Source organism: Heterodontus francisci, unplaced genomic scaffold (genome assembly GCF_036365525.1).
Source record: "Heterodontus francisci isolate sHetFra1 unplaced genomic scaffold, sHetFra1.hap1 HAP1_SCAFFOLD_1579, whole genome shotgun sequence".
NCBI classification, from domain to species: Eukaryota; Metazoa; Chordata; class Chondrichthyes; order Heterodontiformes; family Heterodontidae; genus Heterodontus; species Heterodontus francisci.
In genome coordinates this window covers 943-21,606 of record NW_027141056.1, presented here as the reverse complement: position 1 = coordinate 21,606, position 20,664 = coordinate 943, and the positions used below count along the sequence as shown (strand labels likewise).

General features: G+C 58.3%; 1 protein-coding gene across 1 annotated transcript in view; it reads right to left on the bottom strand.

Moving 5' to 3' along the window:
- Window positions 1-19,853, bottom strand: part of LOC137361896 (homer protein homolog 3-like) — a gene marked incomplete at its 5' end in the record, with an annotated part of 36,314 nt that extends 16,461 nt beyond the window's left edge. Inside the window, 6 exons of the mRNA XM_068026500.1 lie at window positions 16-216; window positions 801-881; window positions 15,025-15,135; window positions 16,071-16,227; window positions 18,751-18,893; window positions 19,695-19,853. Coding sequence (XP_067882601.1) covers window positions 19-216; window positions 801-881; window positions 15,025-15,135; window positions 16,071-16,227; window positions 18,751-18,893; window positions 19,695-19,853 — 849 coding nt within the window. The remainder of the gene's footprint in view (window positions 1-15; window positions 217-800; window positions 882-15,024; window positions 15,136-16,070; window positions 16,228-18,750; window positions 18,894-19,694) is intronic.
- Between the last annotated feature and the right edge of the window lie 811 nt (window positions 19,854-20,664).

Sequence of the window (20,664 nt, the reverse complement as noted above, 5' to 3'; positions counted from 1 at the left end):
CAAGGCCAGACATACTCTTCAAGATTTTTCATCTTTCTCAGCAATTTTCGCTAAACCATGTCGCAAATCGTTCAATTCGTAGAGCTTGACATCCAGGATATCCAGCAGCTTCCTGGCATTACACTGGATTCTCTCTCGATCATTCACACAGTCGAGCAGTGTTTGCTCTACATCCTGCAGCTGCTGCTCCAGATCGGCATTCCGACTCTCAACTTCCTGAGGAAAATGGTCAAAAGTCAATTGGGATTCAATCAATTCCAGCTCCCTCCAGACCCACAGGCCGCCTCCGCTCCCGGGGCCCACAGGCCGCCTCCGCTCCCGGGGCCCACAGGCCGCCTCCGCTCCCGGGGCCCACAGGCCGCCTCCGCTCCCGGGGCCCACAGGCCGCCTCCGCTCCCGGGGCCCACAGGCCGCCTCCGCTCCCAGGGCCCACAGGCCTGCTCCAGTCCCTCCAGACCCACAGGCCGGCTCCGCTCCCTCCAGACCCACAGGACGGCTCCGCTCCCGGGGCCCACAGGCCGGCCCCGCTCCCTCCAGACCCACAGGCCAGTCCCGCTCCATCCAGATCCACAGGCCAGTCCCGCTCCATCCAGACCCACAGGACGGCTCTGCTCCCGGGTCCACTCCCGGGGCGCACAGGATGGCTCCGCTCCCGGGTCCACTCCCGGGGCCCACAGGACGGCTCGCTCCCGGGTCCACTCCCGGGGCCCACAGGACGGCTCCGCTCCCGGGGCCCACAGAGTCCTCGGAGGATGTGAACTGGGACTGGGATACAAACTGCTCCCCCAGCCCTGTCATACCTGCAGTCTCAGCAGTGCCTCCTCCCGGTCATTTTCTAAGTCGCACACATCAGATTTTTGGCTCCTCAACAACCGGATCTCCTGAGAGAAACAAAAAGATCAGCGGCTCGGGGAGACAGCAGCACAGAAATGCTAACACAAACAGCAGGACATCCACCATCAGGCCTTTCGCCTCGACTGGTCTGGGCTCATGTTTATGCTCCATACACTCTTGGAAGTGTCTGATTCAGTTGCCCCGGGTGCTGTCCCGAGTGTGTCGGCGAGGGGAGGTTACTGTCCCGAGTGTGTCGGCGAGGGGAGGTTACTGTCCCGAGTGTGTCGGCGAGGGGAGGTTACTGTCCCGAGTGTGTCGGCGAGGGGAGGTTACTGTCCCGAGTGTGTCGGCGAGGGGAGGTTACTGTCCCGAGTGTGTCGGCGAGGGGAGGTTACTGTCCCGAGTGTGTCGGCGAGGGGAGGTTACTGTCCCGAGTGTGTCGGCGAGGGGAGGTTACTGTCCCGAGTGTGTCGGCGAGGGGAGGTTACTGTCCCGAGTGAGTTAGTGAGGGGAGGTTACTGTCCCGAGTGTGTCGGCGAGGGGAGGTTACTGTCCCGAGTGAGTTAGTGAGGGGAGGTTACTGTCCCGAGTGTGTCGGCGAGGGGAGGTTACTGTCCCGAGTGTGTCGGCGAGGGGAGGTTACTGTCCCGAGTGTGTCGGCGAGGGGAGGTTACTGTCCCGAGTGTGTCGGCGAGGGGAGGTTACTGTCCCGAGTGTGTCGGCGAGGGGAGGTTACTGTCCCGAGTGTGTCGGCGAGGGGAGGTTACTGTCCCGAGTGTGTCGGCGAGGGGAGGTTACTGTCCCGAGTGTGTCAGTGAGGGGAGGTTACTGTCCCGAGTGTGTCGGCGAGGGGAGGTTACTGTCCCGAGTGAGTTAGTGAGGGGAGGTTACTGTCCCGAGTGTGTCGGCGAGGGGAGGTTACTGTCCCGAGTGTGTCGGCGAGGGGAGGTTACTGTCCCGAGTGAGTTAGTGAGGGGAGGTTACTGTCCCGAGTGTGTCGGCGAGGGGAGGTTACTGTCCCGAGTGAGTTAGTGAGGGGAGGTTACTGTCCCGAGTGTGTCGGCGAGGGGAGGTTACTGTCCCGAGTGTGTCGGCGAGGGGAGGTTACTGTCCCGAGTGTGTCGGCGAGGGGAGGTTACTGTCCCGAGTGTGTCGGCGAGGGGAGGTTACTGTCCCGAGTGTGTCGGCGAGGGGAGGTTACTGTCCCGAGTGAGTTAGTGAGGGGAGGTTACTGTCCCGAGTGTGTCGGCGAGGGGAGGTTACTGTCCCGAGTGTGTCGGCGAGGGGAGGTTACTGTCCCGAGTGTGTCGGCGAGGGGAGGTTACTGTCCCGAGTGAGTTAGTGAGGGGAGGTTACTGTCCCGAGTGTGTCGGCGAGGGGAGGTTACTGTCCCGAGTGTGTCGGCGAGGGGAGGTTACTGTCCCGAGTGTGTTGGTGAGGGGAGGTTACTGTCCCGAGTGAGTTAGTGAGGGGAGGTTACTGTCCCGAGTGTGTCGGCGAGGGGAGGTTACTGTCCCGAGTGTGTTGGTGAGGGGAGGTTACTGTCCCGAGTGAGTTAGTGAGGGGAGGTTACTGTCCCGAGTGTGTCGGCGAGGGGAGGTTACTGTCCCGAGTGTGTTAGTGAGGGGAGGTTACTGTCCCGAGTGTGTCGGCGAGGGGAGGTTACTGTCCCGAGTGTGTCAGTGAGGGGAGGTTACTGTCCCGAGTGTGTTAGTGAGGGGAGGCTACTGTCCCGAGTGTGTCGGCAAGGGGAGGTTACTGTCCCGAGTGTGTCGGCGAGGGGAGGTTACTGTCCCGAGTGAGTTAGTGAGGGGAGGTTACTGTCCCGAGTGTGTCAGTGAGGGGAGGTTACTGTCCCGAGTGTGTTAGTGAGGGGAGGCTACTGTCCCGAGTGTGTCGGCAAGGGGAGGTTACTGTCCCGAGTGTGTCGGCGAGGGGAGGTTACTGTCCCGAGTGAGTTAGTGAGGGGAGGTTACTGTCCCGAGTGTGTTAGTGAGGGGAGGTTACTGTCCCGAGTGTGTCGGCGAGGGGAGGTTACTGTCCCGAGTGCGTGAGTGAGGGGAGGTTACTGTCCCGAGTGTGTCGGTGAGGGGAGGTTACTGTCCCGAGTGAGTTAGTGAGGGGAGGTTACTGTCCCGAGTGAGTTAGTGAGGGGAGGTTACTGTCCCGAGTGAGTTAGTGAGGGGAGGTTACTGTCCCGAGTGAGTTAGTGAGGGGAGGTTACTGTCCCGAGTGAGTTAGTGAGGGGAGGTTACTGTCCCGAGTGAGTTAGTGAGGGGAGGTTACTGTCCCGAGTGAGTTAGTGAGGGGAGGTTACTGTCCCGAGTGTGTCGGCGAGGGGAGGTCACTGTCCCGAGTGTGTCGGCGAGGGGAGGTTACTGTCCCGAGTGTGTCGGCGAGGGGAGGTTACTATCCCGAGTGTGTCGGCGAGGGGAGGTTACTGTCCCGAGTGTGTCGGTGAGGGGAGGTTACTGTCCCGAGTGTGTCGGCGAGGGGAGGTTACTGTCCCGAGTGTGTCAGTGAGGGGAGGTTACTGTCCCGAGTGTGTCGGCGAGGGGAGGTTACTGTCCCGAGTGAGTTAGTGAGGGGAGGTTACTGTCCCGAGTGTGTCGGCGAGGGGAGGTTACTGTCCCGAGTGTGTCGGCGAGGGGAGGTTACTGTCCCGAGTGAGTTAGTGAGGGGAGGTTACTATCCCGAGTGCGTTAGTGAGGGGAGGTTACTGTCCCGAGTGTGTCGGCGAGGGGAGGTTACTGTCCCGAGTGTGTTGGTGAGGGGAGGTTACTGTCCCGAGTGTGTCGGCGAGGGGAGGTTACTGTCCCGAGTGAGTTAGTGAGGGGAGGTTACTGTCCCGAGTGTGTTGGTGAGGGGAGGTTACTGTCCCGAGTGAGTTAGTGAGGGGAGGTTACTGTCCCGGGTGTGTCGGTGAGGGGAGGTTACTGTCCCGAGTGAGTTAGTGAGGGGAGGTTACTGTCCCGAGTGTGTTGGTGAGGGGAGGTTACTATCCCGAGTGTGTCGGCGAGGGGAGGTTACTGTCCCGAGTGTGTCGGCGAGGGGAGGTTACTGTCCCGAGTGTGTCGGCGAGGGGAGGTTACTGTCCCGATTGTGTCAGTGAGGGGAGGTTACTGTCCCGAGTGAGTTAGTGAGGGGAGGTTACTGTCCCGAGTGTGTCGGCGAGGGGAGGTTACTGTCCCGAGTGTGTCGGCGAGGGGAGGTTACTGTCCCGAGTGTGTCGGCGAGGGGAGGTTACTGTCCCGAGTGAGTTAGTGAGGGGAGGTTACTGTCCCGAGTGTGTAGGCGAGGGGAGGTTACTGTCCCGAGTGTGTAGGCGAGGGGAGGTTACTGTCCCGAGTGTGTCGGCGAGGGGAGGTTACTGTCCCGAGTGTGTCGGCGAGGGGAGGTTACTGTCCCGAGTGTGTCGGCGAGGGGAGGTTACTGTCCCGAGTGAGTTAGTGAGGGGAGGTTACTGTCCCGAGTGTGTCGGCGAGGGGAGGTTACTGTCCCGAGTGTGTCGGCGAGGGGAGGTTACTGTCCCGAGTGTGTCGGCGAGGGGAGGTTACTGTCCCGAGTGTGTCGGCGAGGGGAGGTTACTGTCCCGAGTGTGTCGGCGAGGGGAGGTTACTGTCCCGAGTGAGTTAGTGAGGGGAGGTTACTGTCCCGAGTGTGTCGGCGAGGGGAGGTTACTGTCCCGAGTGTGTCGGCGAGGGGAGGTTACTGTCCCGAGTGTGTCGGCGAGGGGAGGTTACTGTCCCGAGTGTGTCGGCGAGGGGAGGTTACTGTCCCGAGTGAGTTAGTGAGGGGAGGTTACTGTCCCGAGTGTGTCGGCGAGGGGAGGTTACTGTCCCGAGTGTGTCGGCGAGGGGAGGTTACTGTCCCGAGTGTGTCGGCGAGGGGAGGTTACTGTCCCGAGTGCGTTGGTGAGGGGAGGTTACTGTCCCGAGTGTGTCGGCGAGGGGAGGTTACTGTCCCGAGTGAGTTAGTGAGGGGAGGTTACTGTCCCGAGTGTGTCGGCGAGGGGAGGTTACTGTCCCGAGTGTGTCGGCGAGGGGAGGTTACTGTCCCGAGTGTGTTGGTGAGGGGAGGTTACTGTCCCGAGTGAGTTAGTGAGGGGAGGTTACTGTCCCGAGTGTGTCGGCGAGGGGAGGTTACTGTCCCGAGTGTGTCGGCGAGGGGAGGTTACTGTCCCGAGTGTGTCGGCGAGGGGAGGTTACTGTCCCGAGTGTGTCGGCGAGGGGAGGTTACTGTCCCGAGTGAGTTAGTGAGGGGAGGTTACTGTCCCGAGTGTGTCGGCGAGGGGAGGTTACTGTCCCGAGTGTGTCGGCGAGGGGAGGTTACTGTCCCGAGTGTGTCAGCGAGGGGAGGTTACTGTCCCGAGTGAGTTAGTGAGGGGAGGTTACTGTCCCGAGTGTGTCGGCGAGGGGAGGTTACTGTCCCGAGTGTGTCGGCGAGGGGAGGTTACTGTCCCGAGTGTGTTGGTGAGGGGAGGTTACTGTCCCGAGTGAGTTAGTGAGGGGAGGTTACTGTCCCGAGTGTGTCGGCGAGGGGAGGTTACTGTCCCGAGTGTGTTGGTGAGGGGAGGTTACTGTCCCGAGTGAGTTAGTGAGGGGAGGTTACTGTCCCGAGTGTGTCGGCGAGGGGAGGTTACTGTCCCGAGTGTGTCGGCGAGGGGAGGTTACTGTCCCGAGTGTGTCGGCGAGGGGAGGTTACTGTCCCGAGTGAGTTAGTGAGGGGAGGTTACTGTCCCGGGTGTGTCGGCGAGGGGAGGTTACTGTCCCGAGTGAGTTCGTGAGGGGAGGTTACTGTCCCGAGTGTGTTGGTGAGGGGAGGTTACTGTCCCGAGTGAGTTAGTGAGGGGAGGTTACTGTCCCGAGTGTGTTGGTGAGGGGAGGTTACTGTCCCGAGTGAGTTAGTGAGGGGAGGTTACTGTCCCGAGTGTGTCAGTGAGGGGAGGTTACTGTCCCGAGTGAGTTAGTGAGGGGAGGTTACTGTCCCGAGTGTGTCGGCGAGGGGAGGTTACTGTCCCGAGTGTGTTAGTGAGGGGAGGTTACTGTCCCGAGTGTGTCGGCGAGGGGAGGTTACTGTCCCGAGTGTGTCGGCGAGGGGAGGTTACTGTCCCGAGTGAGTTAGTGAGGGGAGGTTACTGTCCCGAGTGAGTTAGTGAGGGGAGGTTACTGTCCCGAGTGTGTCGGCGAGGGGAGGTTACTGTCCCGAGTGTGTCGGCGAGGGGAGGTTACTGTCCCGAGTGAGTTAGTGAGGGGAGGTTACTGTCCCGAGTGAGTTAGTGAGGGGAGGTTACTGTCCCGAGTGAGTTAGTGAGGGGAGGTTACTGTCCCGAGTGTGTCGGCGAGGGGAGGTTACTGTTCCGAGTGAGTTAGTGAGGGGAGGTTACTGTTCCGAGTGAGTTAGTGAGGGGAGGTTACTGTCCCGAGTGTGTCGGCGAGGGGAGGTTACTGTCCCGAGTGTGTCGGCGAGGGGAGGTTACTGTCCCGAGTGCGTTAGTGAGGGGAGGTTACTGTCCCGAGTGAGTTAGTGAGGGGAGGTTACTGTCCCGAGTGTGTCGGCGAGGGGAGGTTACTGTCCCGAGTGTGTCGGCGAGGGGAGGTTACTGTCCCGAGTGTGTCGGCGAGGGGAGGTTACTGTCCCGAGTGTGTCGGCGAGGGGAGGTTACTGTCCCGAGTGAGTTAGTGAGGGGAGGTTACTGTCCCGAGTGTGTCGGCGAGGGGAGGTTACTGTCCCGAGTGAGTTAGTGAGGGGAGGTTACTGTCCCGAGTGTGTTAGTGAGGGGAGGTTACTGTCCCGAGTGTGTCGGCGAGGGGAGGTTACTGTCCCGAGTGAGTTGGTGAGGGGAGGTTACTGTCCCGAGTGTGTCGGCGAGGGGAGGTTACTGTCCCGAGTGAGTTAGTGAGGGGAGGTTACTGTCCCGAGTGTGTCGGCGAGGGGAGGTTACTGTCCCGAGTGTGTCGGCGAGGGGAGGTTACTGTCCCGAGTGTGTCGGCGAGGGGAGGTTACTGTCCCGAGTGTGTCGGCGAGGGGAGGTTACTGTCCCGAGTGTGTCGGCGAGGGGAGGTTACTGTCCCGAGTGTGTCGGCGAGGGGAGGTTACTGTCCCGAGTGAGTTAGTGAGGGGAGGTTACTGTCCCGAGTGTGTCAGTGAGGGGAGGTTACTGTCCCGAGTGCGTTAGCGAGGGGAGGTTACTGTCCCGAGTGCGTTAGTGAGGGGAGGTTACTGTCCCGAGTGAGTTAGTGAGGGGAGGTTACTGTCCCGAGTGTGTTAGTGAGGGGAGGTTACTGTCCCGAGTGTGTCGGCGAGGGGAGGTTACTGTCCCGAGTGAGTTAGTGAGGGGAGGTTACTGTCCCGAGTGAGTTAGTGAGGGGAGGTTACTGTCCCGAGTGAGTTAGTGAGGGGAGGTTACTGTCCCGAGTGAGTTAGTGAGGGGAGGTTACTGTCCCGAGTGTGTCGGCGAGGGGAGGTTACTGTCCCGAGTGAGTTAGTGAGGGGAGGTTACTGTCCCGAGTGTGTCGGCGAGGGGAGGTTACTGTCCCGAGTGTGTTAGTGAGGGGAGGTTAATGTCCCGAGTGAGTTAGTGAGGGGAGGTTACTGTCCCGAGTGCGTTAGCGAGGGGAGGTTACTGTCCCGAGTGCGTGAGTGAGGGGAGGTTACTGTCCCGAGTGTGTCGGCGAGGGGAGGTTACTGTCCCGAGTGTGTTGGCGAGGGGAGGTTACTGTCCCGAGTGAGTTAGTGAGGGGAGGTTACTGTCCCGAGTGAGATAGTGAGGGGAGGTTACTGTCCCGAGTGTGTCGGCGAGGGGAGGTTACTGTCCCGAGTGTGTTAGTGAGGGGAGGTTACTGTCCCGAGTGAGTTAGTGAGGGGAGGTTACTGTCCCGAGTGTGTCAGTGAGGGGAGGTTACTGTCCCGAGTGCGTTAGCGAGGGGAGGTTACTGTCCCGAGTGCGTGAGTGAGGGGAGGTTACTGTCCCGGGTGTGTCGGCGAGGGGAGGTTACTGTCCCGAGTGTGTTAGTGAGGGGAGGTTACTGTCCCGAGTGTGTTGGCGAGGGGAGGTTACTGTCCCGAGTGAGTTAGTGAGGGGAGGTTACTGTCCCGAGTGAGATAGTGAGGGGAGGTTACCGTCCCGAGTGAGTTAGTGAGGGGAGGTTACTGTCCCGAGTGTGTCAGTGAGGGGAGGTTACTGTCCCGAGTGTGTCAGTGAGGGGAGGTTACTGTCCCGAGTGTGTTGGTGAGGGGAGGTTACTGTCCCGAGTGTGTCGGCGAGGGGAGGTTACTGTCCCGAGTGTGTCGGCGAGGGGAGGTTACTGTCCCGAGTGTGTCGGCGAGGGGAGGTTACTGTCCCGAGTGTGTCGGTGAGGGGAGGTTACTGTCCCGAGTGTGTCGGCGAGGGGAGGTTACTGTCCCGAGTGAGTTAGTGAGGGGAGGTTACTGTCCCGAGTGAGTTAGTGAGGGGAGGTTACTGTCCCGAGTGAGTCGGCGAGGGGAGGTTACTGTCCCGAGTGAGTTAGTGAGGGGAGGTTACTGTCCCGAGTGAGTTAGTGAGGGGAGGTTACTGTCCCGAGTGAGTTAGTGAGGGGAGGTTACTGTCCCGAGTGTGTCGGCGAGGGGAGGTTACTGTCCCGAGTGAGTTAGTGAGGGGAGGTTACTGTCCCGAGTGTGTCGGCGAGGGGAGGTTACTGTCCCGAGTGAGTTAGTGAGGGGAGGTTACTGTCCCGAGTGTGTCGGCGAGGGGAGGTTACTGTCCCGAGTGAGTTAGTGAGGGGAGGTTACTGTCCCGAGTGTGTCGGCGAGGGGAGGTTACTGTCCCGAGTGAGTTAGTGAGGGGAGGTTACTGTCCCGAGTGAGTTAGTGAGGGCAGGTTACTGTCCCGAGTGAGTTAGTGAGGGGAGGTTACTGTCCCGGGTGTGTCGGCGAGGGGAGGTTACTGTCCCGAGTGTGTCGGCGAGGGGAGGTTACTGTCCCGAGTGTGTCGGCGAGGGGAGGTTACTGTCCCGAGTGTGTTAGTGAGGGGAGGTTACTGTCCCGAGTGAGTTAGTGAGGGGAGGTTACTGTCCCGAGTGTGTCGGCGAGGGGAGGTTACTGTCCCGAGTGTGTCGGCGAGGGGAGGTTACTGTCCCGAGTGTGTCGGCGAGGGGAGGTTACTGTCCTGAGTGTGTTAGTGAGGGGAGGTTACTGTCCCGAGTGAGTTAGTGAGGGGAGGTTACTGTCCCGAGTGTGTCGGCGAGGGGAGGTTACTGTCCCGAGTGTGTCGGCGAGGGGAGGTTACTGTCCTGAGTGTGTTAGTGAGGGGAGGTTACTGTCCCGAGTGTGTCGGCGAGGGGAGGTTACTGTCCCGAGTGTGTCGGCGAGGGGAGGTTACTGTCCCGAGTGTGTCGGCTAGGGGAGGTTACTGTCCCGAGTGTGTCGGCGAGGGGAGGTTACTGTCCCGAGTGTGTTAGTGAGGGGAGGTTACTGTCCCGAGTGTGTCGGCGAGGGGAGGTTACTGTCCCGAGTGTGTCGGCGAGGGGAGGTTACTGTCCCGAGTGAGTTAGTGAGGGGAGGTTACTGTCCCGAGTGAGTTAGTGAGGGGAGGTTACTGTCCCGAGTGTGTCGGCGAGGGGAGGTTACTGTCCCGAGTGTGTCGGCGAGGGGAGGTTACTGTCCCGAGTGTGTCGGCGAGGGGAGGTTACTGTCCCGAGTGTGTCGGCGAGGGGAGGTTACTGTCCAGAGTGTGTCGGCGAGGGGAGGTTACTGTCCCGAGTGTGTCGGCGAGGGGAGGTTACTGTCCCGAGTGTGTCGGCGAGGGGAGGTTACTGTCCCGAGTGCGTTAGCGAGGGGAGGTTACTGTCCCGAGTGTGTCGGCGAGGGGAGGTTACTGTCCCGAGTGCGTTAGCGAGGGGAGGTTACTGTCCAGAGTGTGTCGGCGAGGGGAGGTTACTGTCCCGAGTGAGTTAGTGAGGGGAGGTTACTGTCCCGAGTGAGTTAGTGAGGGGAGGTTACTGTCCCGAGTGAGTTAGTGAGGGGAGGTTACTGTCCCGAGTGAGTTAGTGAGGGGAGGTTACTGTCCCGAGTGTGTCGGCGAGGGGAGGTTACTGTCCCGAGTGAGTTAGTGAGGGGAGGTTACTGTCCCGAGTGAGTTAGTGAGGGGAGGTTACTGTCCCGAGTGAGTTAGTGAGGGGAGGTTACTGTCCCGAGTGTGTCGGCGAGGGGAGGTTACTGTCCCGAGTGAGTTAGTGAGGGGAGGTTACTGTCCCGAGTGTGTCGGCGAGGGGAGGTTACTGTCCCGAGTGCGTTAGTGAGGGGAGGTTACTGTCCCGAGTGAGTTAGTGAGGGGAGGTTACTGTCCCGAGTGTGTCGGCGAGGGGAGGTTACTGTCCCGAGTGTGTCGGCGAGGGGAGGTTACTGTCCCGAGTGAGTTAGTGAGGGGAGGTTACTGTCCCGAGTGTGTCGGCGAGGGGAGGTTACTGTCCCGAGTGAGTTAGTGAGGGGAGGTTACTGTCCCGAGTGAGTTAGTGAGGGGAGGTTACTGTCCCGAGTGAGTTAGTGAGGGGAGGTTACTGTCCCGAGTGAGTTAGTGAGGGGAGGTTACTGTCCCGAGTGAGTTAGTGAGGGGAGGTTACTGTCCCGAGTGTGTCGGCGAGGGGAGGTTACTGTCCCGAGTGAGTTAGTGAGGGGAGGTTACTGTCCCGAGTGTGTCGGCGAGGGGAGGTTACTGTCCCGAGTGCGTTAGTGAGGGGAGGTTACTGTCCCGAGTGAGTTAGTGAGGGGAGGTTACTGTCCCGAGTGTGTCGGCGAGGGGAGGTTACTGTCCCGAGTGTGTCGGCGAGGGGAGGTTACTGTCCCGAGTGAGTTAGTGAGGGGAGGTTACTGTCCCGAGTGAGTTAGTGAGGGGAGGTTACTGTCCCGAGTGAGTTAGTGAGGGGAGGTTACTGTCCCGAGTGAGTTAGTGAGGGGAGGTTACTGTCCCGAGTGAGTTAGTGAGGGGAGGTTACTGTCCCGAGTGAGTTAGTGAGGGGAGGTTACTGTCCCGAGTGAGTTAGTGAGGGGAGGTTACTGTCCCGAGTGTGTCGGCGAGGGGAGGTTACTGTCCCGAGTGAGTTAGTGAGGGGAGGTTACTGTCCCGAGTGAGTTAGTGAGGGGAGGTTACTGTCCCGAGTGAGTTAGTGAGGGGAGGTTACTGTCCCGAGTGTGTCGGCGAGGGGAGGTTACTGTCCCGAGTGAGTTAGTGAGGGGAGGTTACTGTCCCGAGTGTGTCGGCGAGGGGAGGTTACTGTCCCGAGTGCGTTAGTGAGGGGAGGTTACTGTCCCGAGTGTGTCGGCGAGGGGAGGTTACTGTCCCGAGTGTGTCGGCGAGGGGAGGTTACTGTCCCGAGTGAGTTAGTGAGGGGAGGTTACTGTCCCGAGTGTGTCGGCGAGGGGAGGTTACTGTCCCGAGTGAGTTAGTGAGGGGAGGTTACTGTCCCGAGTGAGTTAGTGAGGGGAGGTTATTGTCCCGAGTGTGTCGGCGAGGGGAGGTTACTGTCCCGAGTGCGTTAGTGAGGGGAGGTTACTGTCCCGAGTGAGTTAGTGAGGGGAGGTTACTGTCCCGAGTGTGTCGGCGAGGGGAGGTTACTGTCCCGAGTGTGTCGGCGAGGGGAGGTTACTGTCCCGAGTGAGTTAGTGAGGGGAGGTTACTGTCCCGAGTGAGTTAGTGAGGGGAGGTTATTGTCCCGAGTGTGTCGGCGAGGGGAGGTTACTGTCCCGAGTGAGTTAGTGAGGGGAGGTTACTGTCCCGGGTGTGTCGGCGAGGGGAGGTTACTGTCCCGAGTGCGTTAGCGAGGGGAGGTTACTGTCCCGAGTGCGTTAGTGAGGGGAGGTTACTGTCCCGAGTGAGTTAGTGAGGGGAGGTTACTGTCCCGAGTGCGTTAGTGAGGGGAGGTTACTGTCCCGAGTGAGTTAGTGAGGGGAGGTTACTGTCCCGGGTGTGTTAGTGAGGGGAGGTTACTGTCCCGAGTGTGTCGGCGAGGGGAGGTTACTGTCCCGAGTGTGTTAGTGAGGGGAGGTTACTGTCCCGAGTGTGTCGGCGAGGGGAGGTTACTGTCCCGAGTGCGTTAGTGAGGGGAGGTTACTGTCCCGAGTGTGTCGGCGAGGGGAGGTTACTGTCCCGAGTGCGTTAGTGAGGGGAGGTTACTGTCCCGAGTGTGTCGGCGAGGGGAGGTTACTGTCCCGAGTGAGTTAGTGAGGGGAGGTGACTGTCCCGGGTGTGTCGGCGAGGGGAGGTTACTGTCCCGAGTGAGTTAGTGAGGGGAGGTTACTGTCCCGAGTGTGTTAGTGAGGGGAGGTTACTGTCCCGGGTGTGTCGGCGAGGGGAGGTTACTGTCCCGAGTGTGTTGGCGAGGGGAGGTTACTGTCCCGAGTGAGTTAGTGAGGGGAGGTGACTGTCCCGAGTGAGATAGTGAGGGGAGGTTACTGTCCCGAGTGAGTTAGTGAGGGGAGGTTACTGTCCCGAGTGAGATAGTGAGGGGAGGTTACTGTCCCGAGTGAGTTAGTGAGGGGAGGTTACTGTCCCGAGTGTGTCAGTGAGGGGAGGTTACTGTCCCGAGTGAGTTAGTGAGGGGAGGTTACTGTCCCGAGTGAGTTGGTGAGGGGAGGTTACTGTCCCGAGTGTGTCGGCGAGGGGAGGTTACTGTCCCGAGTGTGTCGGCGAGGGGAGGTTACTGTCCCGAGTGTGTCGGCGAGGGGAGGTTACTGTCCCGAGTGAGTTAGTGAGGGGAGGTTACTGTCCCGAGTGAGTTAGTGAGGGGAGGTTACTGTCCCGAGTGAGTTAGTGAGGGGAGGTTACTGTCCCGAGTGTGTCGGCGAGGGGAGGTTACTGTCCCGAGTGAGTTAGTGAGGGGAGGTTACTGTCCCGAGTGAGTTAGTGAGGGGAGGTTACTGTCCCGAGTGAGTTAGTGAGGGGAGGTTACTGTCCCGAGTGTGTCGGCGAGGGGAGGTTACTGTCCCGAGTGAGTTAGTGAGGGGAGGTTACTGTCCCGAGTGTGTCGGCGAGGGGAGGTTACTGTCCCAAGTGAGTTAGTGAGGGGAGGTTACTGTCCCGAGTGTGTCGGCGAGGGGAGGTTACTGTCCCGAGTGAGTTAGTGAGGGGAGGTTACTGTCCCGAGTGTGTCGGCGAGGGGAGGTTACTGTCCCGAGTGAGTTAGTGAGGGGAGGTTACTGTCCCGAGTGAGTTAGTGAGGGGAGGTTACTGTCCCGGGTGTGTCGGCGAGGGGAGGTTACTGTCCCGAGTGTGTCGGCGAGGGGAGGTTACTGTCCCGGGTGTGTCGGCGAGGGGAGGTTACTGTCCCGAGTGTGTCGGCGAGGGGAGGTTACTGTCCCGAGTGTGTTAGTGAGGGGAGGTTACTGTCCCGAGTGTGTCGGCGAGGGGAGGTTACTGTCCCGAGTGTGTCGGCGAGGGGAGGTTACTGTCCCGAGTGTGTCGGCGAGGGGAGGTTACTGTCCCGAGTGTGTTGGTGAGGGGAGGTTACTGTCCCGAGTGTGTCGGCGAGGGGAGGTTACTGTCCCGAGTGTGTTAGTGAGGGGAGGTTACTGTCCCGAGTGTGTCGGCGAGGGGAGGTTACTGTCCCGAGTGTGTTAGTGAGGGGAGGTTACTGTCCCGAGTGTGTCGGCGAGGGGAGGTTACTGTCCCGAGTGTGTCGGCGAGGGGAGGTTACTGTCCCGAGTGTGTCGGCGAGGGGAGGTTACTGTCCCGAGTGAGTTAGTGAGGGGAGGTTACTGTCCCGAGTGAGTTAGTGAGGGGAGGTTACTATCCCGAGTGTGTCGGCGAGGGGAGGTTACTGTCCCGAGTGTGTCGGCGAGGGGAGGTTACTGTCCCGAGTGAGTTAGTGAGGGGAGGTTACTGTCCCGAGTGAGTTAGTGAGGGGAGGTTACTGTCCCGAGTGTGTCGGCGAGGGGAGGTTACTGTCCCGAGTGAGTTAGTGAGGGGAGGTTACTGTCCCGAGTGTGTCGGCGAGGGGAGGTTACTGTCCCGAGTGTGTCGGCGAGGGGAGGTTACTGTCCCGAGTGAGTTAGTGAGGGGAGGTTACTGTCCCGAGTGAGTTAGTGAGGGGAGGTTACTATCCCGAGTGTGTCGGCGAGGGGAGGTTACTGTCCCGAGTGTGTCGGCGAGGGGAGGTTACTGTCCCGAGTGAGTTAGTGAGGGGAGGTTACTGTCCCGAGTGAGTTAGTGAGGGGAGGTTACTGTCCCGAGTGTGTCGGCGAGGGGAGGTTACTGTCCCGAGTGTGTCGGCGAGGGGAGGTTACTGTCCCGAGTGCGTCGGTGAGGGGAGGTTACTGTCCCGAGTGTGTCGGCGAGGGGAGGTTACTGTCCCGAGTGTGTTAGTGAGGGGAGGTTACTGTCCCGAGTGTGTCGGCGAGGGGAGGTTACTGTCCCGAGTGTGTCGGCGAGGGGAGGTTACTGTCCCGAGTGTGTCGGCGAGGGGAGGTTACTGTCCCGAGTGTGTCGGCGAGGGGAGGTTACTGTCCCGAGTGTGTTGGTGAGGGGAGGTTACTGTCCCGAGTGTGTTGGTGAGGGGAGGTTACTGTCCCGAGTGTGTCGGCGAGGGGAGGTTACTGTCCCGAGTGAGTTAGTGAGGGGAGGTTACTGTCCCGAGTGTGTTAGTGAGGGGAGGTTACTGTCCCGAGTGTGTTAGTGAGGGGAGGTTACTGTCCCGAGTGTGTCAGTGAGGGGAGGTTACTGTCCCGAGTGTGTCGGCGAGGGGAGGTTACTGTCCCGAGTGTGTCGGCGAGGGGAGGTTACTGTCCCGAGTGAGTTAGTGAGGGGAGGTTACTGTCCCGAGTGTGTTAGTGAGGGGAGGTTACTGTCCCGAGTGTGTTAGTGAGGGGAGGTTACTGTCCCGAGTGTGTTAGTGAGGGGAGGTTACTGTCCCGAGTGTGTCAGTGAGGGGAGGTTACTGTCCCGAGTGTGTCGGCGAGGGGAGGTTACTGTCCCGAGTGTGTCAGTGAGGGGAGGTTACTGTCCCGAGTGTGTCGGCGAGGGGAGGTTACTGTCCCGAGTGTGTCAGTGAGGGGAGGTTACTGTCCCGAGTGTGTCGGCGAGGGGAGGTTACTGTCCCGAGTGTGTCGGCGAGGGGAGGTTACTGTCCCGAGTGTGTCAGTGAGGGGAGGTTACTGTCCCGAGTGTGTTAGTGAGGGGAGGTTACTGTCCCGAGTGTGTCGGCGAGGGGAGGTTACCTCCTCCTTTTCCTTTAACAGTGTCTCAAGCTCTTCCACTGATTGGCTCAGGTCTGTGTTCTGAGTTGCAACTGTGACAATGGCCTCACCTTGTGACTCCAACTCAATAACCTGCACAGAGAGAAAGGGGGGGGGGGGTGGGAGGGAGAGGGAGGCGGAGGGGGGGGGAGGGAGGGTGGGAGGCGGGAGGGGGGGGGGAGGGAGGGAGAGGGAGGCGGGGGGGGGGAGGGAGGGTGGGAGGCGGGAGGGGGGGGGAGGGAGGCGGGGGGGTGGGAGGGAGTGGGAGTCGGGGGGGGTGGGAGGGAGTGGGAGGCGGGGGGGGGACGCGGGGGGGGGGGAGGGAGGGAGAGGGAGGCGGGGGGAGGGAGGGAGAGGGAGGCGGGGGGAGGGAGGGAGAGGGAGGCGGGGGGAGGGAGGGAGGCGGGGGGAGGGGGGGCAGGGAGAGGGGGAGTAAATAATGAGAAATGATTAACTGCTCAGTTCTGAGATAGTTTGTTAATTCAGAACAGAATGTTCCTGCCTGTTTCACAGCACTGAAGGGAGCAGAGTAGGGGGAGGAGGATGGAAGCGGTGGGGGAGGGGGAACAACGGGGGGAGCAGTAGACAACTGGGGGAGAGGGGGGTGGAGAGAGGGGGAAACAAGGGGGGGGAGAGGGGGAAACAAGTTGGGGAGGAGGTAACAAGTTGGTGAGATGGAAACAGGGGTTCTGGGTCCTAGGAGCAGCGGGCGTGGGCAGGGCCCCGCTCCCTCCTGTAATGGGCTGTGGTTTTCAGGGGTTGAGGTGATTTTCTGCAGACAGCAGCAAGCGATTGTCACTGCTTCAGTAACAGCTGCTTCACCCTGTGTATGACCCCGGACCCTTATTGTGCAGGAAGATCCCAGTCTGAGCCCAGGCACCAAGAGCAAGTCTCATGATTGAGCAAACCAACACTGGGGCAAGAACAGGGAAACCCATTCCCACTCCGCACACCCAGCCCAGAACCCACCCCCCCTCCAATGTACCCCAGTAACCCACCACCAAGCCTCCTGGTTCCAACCACCTCACCCGGTCTCGCAGCTTTTCTGTCTCCTCTTTATAAGTGGTCAGTTGTTTCTTCCATTGTTCGACGGTGATGTTTGATTCGTGCAGTGCCTGCACTAGCTTGGCATTACTTTCCTGAAGAGCAAACAGCTCCAGCTCCCACTGTGATTCCCCAATAGAACTGGAGAGAAAGACAGACAGACAGAGACACGGAGACAGAGGTGGCAAAGAGTGAGAGAGAGATGGATACAAAGAGCTCACAGCAAACTCAGCCAAGGGCCTGAGCCCAACGCGGATAATTTAAACTCTCTGTCCAACCAGCAAACTGCCCAGGATCCAAGATAACTTCAGTGAAGAATCAAATCAGGCAGCTGTAGGATCACCGTCCCATCCCCACCCCCATCCCCGTCCCATCCCCCCACACCAGCAACAGATACAGTTCCACACACACTGACTCTCACTGGGGTACAGACCCACACACACTGACACTCACTGGGGTACGGGTCCGACACACACTGACACTCACTGGGGTACGGGTCCCACACACACTGACTCTCACTGAGGTACGGGTCCCACACACACTGACACTCACTGGGGTACGGGTCCCACACACACTGACACTCACTGGGGTACAGACCCACACACACTGACACTCACTGGGGTACGGGTCCGACACACACTGACACTCACTGGGGTACGGGTCCGACACACACTGACACTCACTGGGGTACGGGTCCGACACACACTGACACTCACTGGGGTACGGGTCCCACACACACTGACTCTCACTGGGGAACGGGTCCCACACACACTGACTCTCACTGGGGAACGGGTCCCACACACACTGACTCTCACTGGGGTACAGACCCACACACACTGACACTCACTGGGGTACGGGTCCCACACACACTGACACTCACTGGGGTACGGGTCCCACACACACTGACACTCACTGGGGTATGGGTCCGACGCACACTGACTCTCACTGGGGTACGGGTTCCACGCACACTGACTCTCACTGGGATACGGGTCCCACACACACTGACTCTCGCTGGGGTACGGGTTCCACACACACTGACTCTCATTGGGGAACGGGTCCCACACACACTGACTCCCACTGGGGTACGGGTCCCACACACACTGACACTCACTGGGGTATGGGTCCGACGCACACTGACACTCACTGGGGTACGGGTCCCACACACACTGACACTCACTGGGGTACGGGTCCCACACACACTGACACTCACTGGGGTATGGGTCCGACGCACACTGACTCTCACTGGGGTACGGGTTCCACGCACACTGACTCTCACTGGGATACGGGTCCCACACACACTGACTCTCGCTGGGGTACGGGTTCCACACACACTGACTCTCGCTGGGGTACAGGTGCCACACACACTGACTCTCACTGGGGTACGGGTTCCACACACACTGACTCCCACTGGGGTACAGGTGCCACACACACTGACTCCCACTGGGGTACAGGTCCCACACACACTGACTCCCACTGGGGTACGGGTCCCACACACACTGACTCTCACTGGGATACGGGTCCCACACACACTGACTCTCACTGGGGTACGGGTTCCACACACACTGACTCTCACTGGGGTACAGGTGCCACACACACTGACTCTCACTGGGGTACGGGTTCCACACACACTGACTCTCACTGGGGTACGGGTTCCACACACACTGACTCCCACTGGGGTACGGGTTCCACACACACTGACTCTCACTGGGGTACGGGTCCCACACACACTGACTCTCGCTGGGGTACAGGTGCCACACACACTGACTCTCACTGGGGTACAGGTGCCACACACACTGACTCTCACTGGGGTACGGGTCCCACACACACTGACTCTCACTGGGGTACGGGTTCCACACACACTGACTCTCACTGGGGTACGGGTCCCACACACACTGACTCTCACTGGGGTACGGGTTCCACACACACTGACTCTCACTGGGGTACGGGTTCCACACACACTGACTCCCACTGGGGTACGGGTTCCACACACACTGACTCCCACTGGGGTACGGGTTCCACACACACTGACTCTCATTGGGGTATGGGTCCCACACACACTGACTCTCACTGGGGTACGGGTTCCACACACACTGACTCTCACTGGGGTATGGGTCCCACACACACTGACTCTCACTGGGGTACGGGTTCCATGGGCGTTACCCACCCTTAGGTTCTACCCCAATTGGCTCTTTCTTTATCTTTGAGCCCAGTCAATGCATTGTCAGGGTATTCAACCCATGGAAGGCATCAGAATTCCTGTCCTCAGCCAATCTCCATGCAGCAGTGAATCACTGGGGTCAGAACTGGGAGCCCAGGCTGATCCTTTCTAATACTCAGGCCCTGGCTGAGATCAGCATATTTGATACAACGCAGGGTTGGAATGTGGGCCCTTTCAGCTCAGTGTGCCTCAGTACCGCCATATTGGGCACTGCAATTTCACAATGAGCATCTTCCATTTACTGGTGAGTGTTTGGCAGAAGTAAAATGTGAAAATAATTCAGACAGACATTGTCATGTCAACAATACGGATGACATGATTGAGCAGAGGACTTCCTGTTGTTGTCACTTCCTGTCTGCTGACAGGATGTGAGGTTCCATGCAGTCAGGGAGGACATGCCAAGATGGCGGATTCCAGTCGGTGCCGTTTGGCGGCTGGGGACCTACCCCTGGGCGAAGAGAGTCTTGAGCCGAGCGCTGTCCAATGGCATGTCCCCATCACAGCTCTCCGAGTGGTATAGCTTTGGGCCACTGCTCCCATTCGCACTGGCCAGCTGCAGTGGGGGTGAATGAAGATCTCCCGACAATTCCTAGAGCACAGCAGCAGAGTATTAACAAATCAATCCTTCACTGCTGCGGACAAACATTAACATAGGGCAGGAGAGGAGGCAGCCCCATCTTATCACAGATATTCTGACATCCCAGGAATAAAGGGAATACTGACTCTGGAATAAAGGAATCGGGTGGATCTGAACCCCCAGGGCCAAAAAGAAACATTCTTCCAGGAAGAAGTGTTTGAGGAGTAAGAGAGACAGTGAAAGTGGAGAGAGAGTAATGAGAAAGAGAGAGTTAGAGAGACAGAGAGAGAAGGCGAGAGAGAAAGAATGATGGGAGAGGGAGAGCGAGAGAGGTATAGAGCTAGAGAGAAAGGCAGTCTCTGAATAGAACTTGGTGAAGACAAAGAAAACGCAGAGGGAAAGAGAAACAGAAAGAAACAAACTAGGAGTCAGAGTCCCAGGATAAGGAGTCAGCCATTTACAACTGAGACGAGGAGAAAGTTCTTTACTCAGAGGGTTGTGAATCTTTGGAATTCTCTACCCCAGAAGGTTGTGGATGCTCAGTTGTTGAGTATATTAAAGACAGAAGTTGATAGATTTTTGAAGACCAAGGGAATTAAGGGATATGTGGATCAGATGGGAAGGTGGAGTTGAGGTAGACAATCAGCCATGACCTTATTGAATGACTCAAGGGGCCGAATGGCTGACTCCAGCTCCTAGTTCTTACGTTTTTATGCATAGGTTGAGAGAGAGTAAGAGAGAGATTAAGAGATCTAAGCTCTGCAGTCCTGTCACATCCAATCATGATTGGTGGTGGACAATTAAACAACTAACCAGAGGAGAAGGCTCCACAAACATCTCAATGATGGGAGAACCCAGCACGTCAATGCGAAAGATAAGGCTGAAGCTTTTGCTGTTATCTCTAGCCAGAAGTGCCGGGTTGATGATCCATCTCAGCCTCCTCTTCAGCTCCCCAGCATCACAGATGCCAGTCTTCAGCCAATTCAATTCACTCCACGTGATATCAATAAACGACTAAAGGCACTGGATACTGCAAAGGCTATGGGCCCTGACAATATTCCGACAATAGTACTGAAGACCTGTGCTCCAGAACTTGCCGTGCCCCTAGCCAAGCTGTTCCAGTACAGCTACAACACTGGCATCTACCCAGCAATGTGGAAAATAGCCCAGGTATACTGACAACACGGCACTATTTACAGAATCAGAAGAGACTGTACAAAATCACAGATCAAGTAAAATCTAGAAGTTTAGTTTATGGGTTGAGTATAAACACCAAAAAGACAAAAACAATGGGAGTTAGAAGGAATACATTATAAGAAACCAGAGTGAAGGTTGAAGTAGATGGTGTCACACTGGAACAGTAGTTAAGTTTGTCTATTTAGGACAATGATAACAGAAGATGGTAGATGCAATGAAGAAGTCAGAAGGAGGATAGAGATAGCCAGAAGTAATTTTGTGAAGATGACGGATGTGTTAACAAGAAAACTCAAGCTTTTTTACAAAAAAACCTCATAAGATGCTGCATTCTATCCACTTTCCTTATGCCTCAGAAACCTGGACAATAAGTAATGATCTGTAGAACAAAATAGAGGCCTTTGAAAATCTGGATGCTAATATGTCATAGAATCATAGAGTCGCACAGCATAGAAACAGGCCCTTCGGCCCACTGCATCCATGCCGACCATAATGCCTATCTATACTAATCCCACCTGCCTGCATTAATTCCATATCCCTCTAATGCCTTGTTCATTCAAATACCTGTCCAGATGCCTCTTAAATGTTG